Here is a 9,489-nt window from a genome sequence, read left to right as displayed (position 1 = left end):
TTGCTATTCCAGAAAGAAGTCCTTCAGAGGCAGAGGTCACAAACTTGTGGTCCTGAATGCATCGGCGCACAACAGATGTGGAATATTTCCCGAGAAAAACGGTTTGTTTTGAAGTTCAAAAGTAAGTCAAACGTATATTTTTTTCTTTTTTTTCTTTTTTTACATATGTGGCTATTAACTCAAATGTCCACGTAGACATTGAGGGAATTTAGTGTCAGCTTGCCTAAGTTTAGTGAGAGACAACATGAAGGAAGACATTCACTAATTAATCTTATGTTCAAGTAAAAGTAGCAACTGGCTGATACTCAGTAAGGAATCAGTTACTGTAAAGTTACTCACTGATTATAAAAACGCCTCTACTGGAATGAGGGCTCTCAGGGATTCACTTCATTGGTGTTACGCAGTGTGTTAAATTCAGTTTTTTTACATTTCCTTTCACATTTATGTCTGAAAGAAGCCCTGCTGCATTTTTGCCACTGTAAAAATTTTGGTTAACGCTTCACATCAGTGACAGTAAGTGCAGTTTCTGAGCAGACACTGACACGCGTCTTCACGTGGTCCATACAGGCTAAATAAAATACAGGCACTACGTACTGTCGTGGGAAAGAGCAGGACTCTGGGTTACAGAGAGGTCTGTGTGGGCATTTGTTGCTGTGGCTTTTAATAGTCTCCTATTATAGAGCAATTTGTAACGGCAGAGTTGCAAATTATGCCACCGTGCATCTCTGTGCACATGCTGTTGTGGTAAATGAAACCTTTGAATTCATCCCAAACATCCCAAATGTAATTACAAGTCCCGGACTTTTCTGAGGAGAATTTGCAGAGAGGATATTTGAAAAAGTAACACAGTAATTTACACTGGTTTATCTGATTTCACAAGCTTCCTTTCAGGCGTCCGTGAGATGAAACTGAAGATCATGGAGGTTAAATTGATCGCCTTCGTTCTCCTGCAGGCTGTCACTGTGAGATCTCAAGTCAACCCAGGTAGACGTTTATCTTTACTCCGCTGGCACTACGCTGACAAATACCCGCTCTTTATCTTTATTAAGTTAAGTTGGAAACAGTGGCCATGACTGCATGAGCCAATCAGAGTGCTTTTTTAATTTTCTTCATTGTGTGATCAAAGCAGTGTAAGAGTCAGATGTATGGATATGTTATATTCAAGCTTAAAATAACTATTTCATATTCCTGAGGGACAAGCATGTTGACAAGATGGAGAGGAGGGAAGCAGGTTGAGGTGGGTGGGCTCAGAAGGCAAGCGTGTGTGTGTGTGTGTGTGTGTGTGTGTGTGTGTGTGTGTGTGTGTGTGTGTGTGTGTGTGTGTGTGTGTGTGTGTGTGTGTGTGTGTGTGTGTACGGTTTAGCTGTTGGTCAAGAAAGCAAACATCTTCAAAACAGGCAGACCTTTCACAGGCAAGGGGGAGAATTCGTGGAAAAAAAAAGTTAGAAAATTTGTAGGCGTAGTTGTAGGTGATGCACACACACACATACACACACACACACACACACACACACACACACACACACACACACACACACACACACCTACTAACACACTCCCTTACACATATGAACTCATTTCACTTTCCTCCCTAGAATATTTTCACAGTCAAAGGCTCGCTTGTTTGCCCGCTCTCTAAAAATCCGAGTGAGGGATTTCGCCGGAGCTCTAACTAAAACTCAAATATAAGTCGAGATGGTGGGAAGTAAACAATGTCACTCTGCTCCCTCAACTGACTCTACAGTTATGGCGTCTTACTTGTATCAACGCAGGACTGTAATCTCTTTTCACTGCTTGTCAACCCGTCGCCACACGCACAACATAAGAACAAAGGGAGTCAGGCTTTTCAAACTCAAGCGTTTCTCATGCTAGAAATGATTTTAAAAGATGAAAAATGAAGAGTGGGCAGCTCTAATACCACTCCCTTCTCATTTTGCTTAGACTGGCACCTACACAGTGACGCTTCTGTTTGGCTTTAGAGGCCTTTGCAGGGCTGCAGGAAGAGGGCTAGAGGGGGAAGGGATGAGCTGTGACCACCTTACAGTCAACTACTCAAAGTCCAGAAAATGCTTTAAAATTGATTTTATGTAAAAGTAACCTTATATTACCCTCATATGTGGAAAGACTTTAACCATATCGCACATATGAAAGAACACATCAGACATTTATGTGTATGTGTGCTTCGTGTGCTTGTAGAAATGTGCCGCTATCCTCTTGGTATGACCGGTGGGCAGATTCAGGATGAGGACATCTCTGCTTCCAGCCACTGGTCTGAGTCCACCGCTGCAAGATTTGGAAGGCATGTTTGTGCTCTTATACTCCACTTTCCTTCCTCTCATTAGATGTAGAGATTATAGTTTGTCAGGGATAATCCCTAAACTCAGTTTCTTTAAATTTGAAGAAATTTCCTAAACTTAACTGCTGCTTTCTTTTAGTAAAAAAGCACCGTAGACTTTGTGTCTGAACCAACATAGCAAGTTTTGTTTTAAATTGGTTTATCTTTTACTCAAAACATTTAAAGTTATTCACCAGATGGATTTGTATTTGTTGAATTGCTGATATATTTCATGATGGAAGTTCATCTTTTAACGTTCCAAAGCTCCTGAGCAGTGACACAAACAGGCTTGTGTTGAGGGTAAGGGGTAAATAGTGTTATAGCACATATTTAGAATACTTTCTTTCTCATAAGATGATCTCACTCAGCCTAAGAAAATATACTTTCATCTTTCAGCAAGCATGTTTAAGTAGCATGCTGCAATCAACCACTATTATTAGCAGTAGTAGTAGTACTGACCTGGTGTGAGGTGTGCTGTGGGATCAGGCTCCAGTCTATTCGCAGCAGATTCTTCAAGTGGTTTAAATCAAGTCTCCATTGAGATTTGATTCTTCATCACATCTATTTGAAATGAGATCAAGGGGATTTGAAGTCCACACTCTTCGCCATGTTCTTCAAATCCCTGCTGAGTATTTTTTTTTTCCAATGTTGTTTGGAAATGAGCGAATGCCACTGCAGTGAATGAGCGTGCATCTCACGTGTGAAAGCAACATCCAGATCAACGCAGGGGCCCAAGGTTTCATGGCAAAACTTTGCTGGCTTCACTGGCTGGCTCCGTCCCCATAGTGTACCCTGCTTCCATCTCTTCCCTTGGTAAACAACACACACGCATGCACGTGGCTTTCCGCGTGATGTAAAATAAAACATCATTCATTAGATGAGTTCTCTTTCCAGGTTGCTTCATGGCCCGATTCTGGCACTCACTGTCTGTTGTAGGGTCTACATGGGTACTCTGGCTGATCTGTGGCTTATGGTCTGCGACGTAGTTCAATCGTTGCCAGCACTGCAGTAGCTCTATTGCTATTACTGACACCAGCCTTTGATCCTAAAGTATAACCCTGGGGATCCAAGGCTCTGTTGCAGGTTCACCAGCTGCCAAACCAAAGCATACGAAAACACTGCGTATGAGTATTTGTTCTGGCAAAGCTACAATCCAATATCACCTAGATCCCTTTTCCTGCTTCCAAAATATGAGTTTCAACTGAGTCTTCATTTGCTGCCTAATGCATCACAATCCCTACAAAGTAATTATGGCTGATTAGTCTATCTATCATGTACTGGTGAACTAATTAGAGCCTTTTAACAATGTGTTCAGTGGTAACATGGAATAACAGGAAGTGTGCAAACATGATTTCTTTCAGACAGGAAAAATCAGGTACATAGGATATAATTTCATTATTCCTCACTGCTTTTTCCTCTGTTCGTATCTTGTAACATTTTTCCTCGCTTTATGTCTTTTCCCCTGTGTTTGTGTACCTGAACTCTGTGACCTCGGTTTCCGGTACCGACTCTTCCATTTATTTTCCTGCTCACCGTCAGACTTGACTTTGACAACGGAGACGGTGACGGGGCTTGGTGTCCTGACATCATGTCAGAGCCGGACGGCCTCAAAGAGTATCTCCAGGTGGACCTGCGCTCGCTGCACTTCATCACGCTCGTGGGCACCCAAGGTCGGCACGCCGACGGCATGGGTAATGAGTTTGCCCAGCGATACAGGATCAAGTACAGCCGTGACGGCAGCAGCTGGGTGGGCTGGCATGACAGAAAGGGAAGGCAGGTGAGCGTGTAAAGACGTAAAGATGTGTTCTTCTGATTCAAATAAGGTGTACACGTAATACTAATCTGCTATTTATCATCTTAATTTGTTTAACATTGTCCATGATAGTGAAAAATTGAGCTACTGTGTATATTTGAAAATCATTTAAATCTTATCTTTTATCAAATGTTAACAGATCAAATACTATATATGAGCATTTGTTTTTAATATTTCAAATGTTCACTTCTAACTGAATGCTAGCAACATGTTTCAAAAGCATTGTAAAAGGTGCTTGTTTACTATTATAAATGGGGAAACACGAACAACTTGAGTATTTGTGGGAAATGAGACATCTTTCCTCACCTCTGCCAGATCATCGAAGGCAACAGTAATGCATATGACGTGGTCCTGAAGGACCTGGAGCCTCCCATCATTGCCCGTTTTGTCCGCTTTATGCCCGTGACCGACCACTCCATGATCGTGTGTATGAGAGTGGAGCTCTACGGCTGTGAATGGCTCGGTTAGTCATGACACTCAGAGTGGAACATGAAACTTCAACCAAACGATATATTTTACATTACACTTTATATAGTAATATGATGTGAGCAAACACTGAATCAGCTGCGTGTTCTCTTTGACCTGCCTGCTTTAGATGGCCTGATGTCCTACAGCATTCCAGATGGACACCAAATGATCTACAGAGGCCTGGATGTCTTCTTCAATGACTCTGTGTACGATGGAGCATCAGCTGAAAGGTCTGAGTTTAACAAACTTTCTTTGAACTAAAACAACATTTGTGCATTTTAAAAATGAGCATATGTGCAAACCTTAAAAAAACCCTATTTCTGTCTTCAGCTCAACCATAAATCCTTCCTCAAGGCTGACGAAAGGGCTCGGCCAGCTGACCGATGGCACCTGGGGTCTGGACGACTTTCTCCACAGCCACAGCTACAACTTTTGGCCTGGCTATGACTATGTAGGGTGGAACAACAGGAGCTTCCCCAGAGGTTACGTGGAGATGATCTTTGAGTTCGACCATGTGCGAAACTTCTCGTCCATGAAGGTAAGAAGTCAGCGCAGGGGGTATTTTAAGCGAGCGGGATGAAATTGTAGAGCTAACACTTTGCTGAATTGAGCTATTCTGCACTATGCTGGGCAAGCACCCACCTTCTACAGCTGCTGTAAAATTTATTGGGGCATTAAAAAAAGAACAGGACAGCCTTGCTGGAGGAAGAAAAAAAATTACATTTTCTGTATAATTAGCCTGATCTTCGTGGATAAGTGCCGTGGCAAGAGATCAGAGATGTAAGATGAATGATATTTCTGCTACTGCACAGCTAGACAGATTAGTCATGGCTACACCTTCTCCTGCACCATCATCTCAGTCGGGCTCTGACTATTTTGAGCACTTTTAAGTAAAAAAAAAGAGAGAGACAGAGAGAACTGCCAGGTCGGTAAGGGCTGCAGAATAATAACAGACTATTTAAGTACTTTAATCATGCTTTTCTTATACTTCCACATCTCACCTTCGCAGGTTCACTGCAACAACATGTTTAGCCGAGGGGTGAGGATGTTCAGGCAGGTTACTTGTTACTTTCGGTCAGGATCAGAGTGGGAGGCAGACCCGGTGACCTTCAGGCCTGCTGTTGATCGTGTGAGCCAAAGCGCTCGTTTTATCACGGTGCCCCTCGGGGACCGCACAGCCAGCACCATTAAATGCCGCTTCCACTTCAGTGACCTTTGGATGCTGTTCAGTGAGGTGGCCTTCCAGTCAGGTAAAAAGAAAAAGAAAAGCAAAGATCAGGTGTAGCCTTTGCTTTAGAGACTTTAATTCAATAATCTAAAGGGAGCATGTGCCGTGTCCCACCACCTTTATTTCTTTCAATTACAGGCTCAGCAGTGTACAATACATCAATGGCTCCTCGCAAGCATGGACACCCGACAAAAATATTACCAGGTGAGCAGCCAAACATCTTCTGATATTTTCTTATTTAAGTCACTGTTTTCATTTTTGATTATAGGGTAAAATATGAGATAGAAGAAGACATGAATGTGTTGTTACTGTTTGATTTTGATTTCATGTAAAAATCTGTTTTTATATTTCCTTGATCGTGTAATGCACCTTATTTTAGATGTGGTTGGACTTCTAATGCTTTAAAAGGTTGCATGACCTAAATTTCTCCTGGCTCAACACTGCCCCCTGCTGATAATAGCAAGAATTACTGATTATTGTTAGAATAAATGGCCGGTTTCTTATAAAATATAATGAAACAAAAGCATTATGTTTGAAAAAAATTTAATTATTTTAGAATTTGATCTGAATGAATTACATTAAATTCATGTCAACATCCAACTCTAATGTGGTTTGTTAGGGGATGATCCTACACATAAAGTGGATGACAGCAATACAAGGATCCTGATTGGCTGTTTGGTGGCCATTATAGCCATCCTATTGGCCATCATTGTCATTATCCTGTGGCGACAGGTCTGGCAAAAGATGCTGGAGAAGGTGAGAAAAAAATTTATTTTAAAATCATTTAATCAATTTTAGTTATTTGAACTTACAGTAATGATTCAACATCCACAACTGATCATATGGTGTGACGTGTGCACTGAACCCTGGATGCACAAAAACATCATTCATAATTAGTTGGCAAACTTAAATTTGTTCCCAAATTTTAAAAATATAGAACAAAGGTAAACAAGAAGTAGACTCAAGAAGGCGATAAGGTGATCTATACTCAAATCAGCATTTTTACTGCTACGTTCTTTTGGGTTTCTTTGGGGGTTTTTTGGCTTCAGATATTATATGAAAAAAAGACGTCATTATCAAAAGCACCAGAGCTTTCCTTTCCCTCCATGTCAGTTTCTTCTTATATCATCACATGACAACACTGATGTCCTGCAAAACCTCTCAAGACTTTCACGTTGTAAAAACACCGCAGATACCAACTGCTTCTCTCTTGCATCTTCAGGCATCTCGTCGCATGCTGGATGACGAGCTCACGGCTCGTCTCGCCATCCAGACACAGGCCTTCTCCTTCCACCACTCGTCTCTCTCCAGTGAGAGTGGCTCGACCTCCAACTCCACCTATGAAAGAATCTTCCCCCTCTGTGCCGACTACCAGGAGCCCTCACGTCTCATCCGGAAACTGCCCGAGTTTTCTCAGTCCACTGAACGCCTCGGTAAGCTGTCTAAAGGAAATAAGTGAACATCTTTGGAGGTCAGCTACAGCGACACGTCCCACCCTCCGTCTTTTCTTTTCCAAATAAGAATCGAGTACCCCCTGCAGAGCCTTTGCAGCCGGAGGCTCCGATGGTGCCCCCCACTATGCTGAGGCAGATATCATCAGTCTGCAGGAGTCTTCGGACAACAGCATCTACTCCATCACAGCTGTCAACATGAATTTCTTTGCTGGCACAGATTCATCCATGAGGGAGTTCCCCAGACAGAAGCTCACCTTCAAGGAGAAACTGGGAGAGGGCCAGTTTGGAGAAGTATGCCCAGTAGCTCTAATGTTTGCTGGAGATGCTTTAAGGGCTTTAAACTCATTTTCTCTTCGCCGCCATTATGCTGTTGTAACTTTATAGCTATCATTTATAAAATTCAATGACAGCGCTTGCTGCCTGGTAAAAGCAGCAGACTATGAAATCACTACATGCTGACAGATAGGAAACACTTAGTGGTATTAAACAGATGGTTTCGAGGGATGCCAAGTGGATGATGAACTGACAAAGTGCTCCTCTAAACAGGTCCACTTGTGCGAGGCAGAGGGCATGCAGGACTTTTTGGGTGAGGATTTGTCCATAGAGGGAAACAATGAGTCCCCTCTGCTTGTTGCTGTTAAAACACTGCGGGAAGATGCCAACAAGAACGCAAGGTAAAAGAAACTTTTACAGAGATGTACTGGTACGGCTTTTCATTCAGTTGCCAGTCAAGTTGTAGATTACGTGACCCTGTCGTTCTGCAGGAATGACTTCCTGAAGGAGATCCGAATCATGTCTCGTCTGAGGGACCCCAACATCGTCCGTCTGCTGGCAGTGTGTGTGGACACAGATCCTCTGTGCATGATCACTGAGTACATGGAAAATGGTGACCTAAACCAGTTCCTCTGCAATCTCAGACTAAAGGCCGCTGATGAAGATGAGATCGAACAAGAGGAGACGGAGGGGAAGACCATGGTCAGGTAGGTGTAATTCACATGTAATTGAAATGATCATCAGGGAAATGACACAAAGAGCCACTTAGCTCACACTATTTATTTTCTCTCTCTTAGTTACACCACGCTGATCGGCATGGCAGTGCAGATTGCATCTGGTATGAAGTATTTGTCCTCTCTTAACTTTGTCCACCGTGATCTGGCAACCCGCAACTGCCTGGTGGGTAAGAAATACACCATAAAGATCGCTGATTTCGGCATGAGTCGGAACCTTTATAGAGGGGGCTACTACCGGATCCAGGGCCGAGCTGTACTGCCCATTCGCTGGATGTCATGGGAGAGCATCCTACTAGTGAGTAATCTATGGATTTGGGACATTATCGCCTCCATTTATCCGTTATTTATAGACTAAGGGAAATCTGACATTCCACTACAGTTTTATTGGGTTTTTTATTGTTCTACGATTATTGCTAATCCACATATATTTAAAAGGTTAGTATAAGTTCTATACAGAGGTGACAGCAGATCAATTTTAAATATTTTATACATTTTAATTTAGAATTTTTAAGCTTTAAATTTATACCAATCTGTCTATGATCTTTTTTTTCCTCAGGGTAAGTTCACTATGGCTAGTGACGTGTGGGCCTTCGGGGTGACTCTGTGGGAAATTCTCACTCTGTGTAAGGAGCAGCCGTACTCCCAGCTCTCTGACGAGCAGGTCATTGAAAACACAGGAGAGTTCTTCAGGGAACAGGGCAAACAGGTGAGCTTCACACCACTGTACCTGACAGTCCTCCTGAGTGCCACTGTGGAGGATTTTAGGATGTAATAGTTCTCAGATATGTATGTAGATGTGTCTTGTAACACTTATAATACTCATAATACTGTATTGAGAGTATTGTGCTTCATCCTACCAGGTGTACCTGCCGAAGCCTCCCTGTTGTCCTGACAGAATTTACAAGGATCTCATGCTAAGCTGCTGGAGGAGAAACGCCAAGCAGCGGCCGAGCTTTCAGGAGATACACTCTCAGCTGTTAGAGAGCCTGGCGTAGCAGAGGAGATGTATCGTTCCACTGTGCTGTGCAGGGTCTCGGTTGCTTCCTTTGGTTTAGATTCATTTATTTGGAGTCAGACCCATAAAATATTCACTTTTTTGTCAATGCCTGCTTCTCAAAAATTATGCTCTAAATGGAGAGATATGTGAAGGTACAGACTACACTTAAATATAGCCTCCTATT

At 42.6% G+C, this 9,489-nt stretch overlaps 1 protein-coding gene across 1 annotated transcript; it reads left to right on the top strand.

Moving 5' to 3' along the window:
- Nucleotides 1–902: 902 nt before the first annotated feature.
- On the top strand, nt 903–9,303 carry ddr2b (discoidin domain receptor tyrosine kinase 2b; the record flags this gene model as incomplete). Its single annotated transcript, XM_080861998.1, has 16 exons — nt 903–984; nt 2,197–2,299; nt 3,875–4,112; nt 4,464–4,611; nt 4,744–4,846; nt 4,947–5,154; nt 5,626–5,866; nt 5,983–6,048; nt 6,464–6,600; nt 7,067–7,277; nt 7,366–7,589; nt 7,845–7,972; nt 8,063–8,278; nt 8,369–8,603; nt 8,865–9,014; nt 9,169–9,303. 16 exons carry the CDS (start codon nt 903–905, stop codon nt 9,301–9,303), a joined length of 2,625 nt encoding a protein of 874 aa, XP_080718124.1.
- Between the last annotated feature and the right edge of the window lie 186 nt (nt 9,304–9,489).

This window comes from Rhamphochromis sp. 'chilingali', assembly GCF_963969265.1.
Source record: "Rhamphochromis sp. 'chilingali' genome assembly, chromosome: 16".
NCBI lineage: Eukaryota > Metazoa > Chordata > Actinopteri > Cichliformes > Cichlidae > Rhamphochromis > Rhamphochromis sp. 'chilingali'.
Note: the sequence above shows the minus strand (reverse complement) of the source record. Positions and strands in the feature narration are given on the sequence as shown.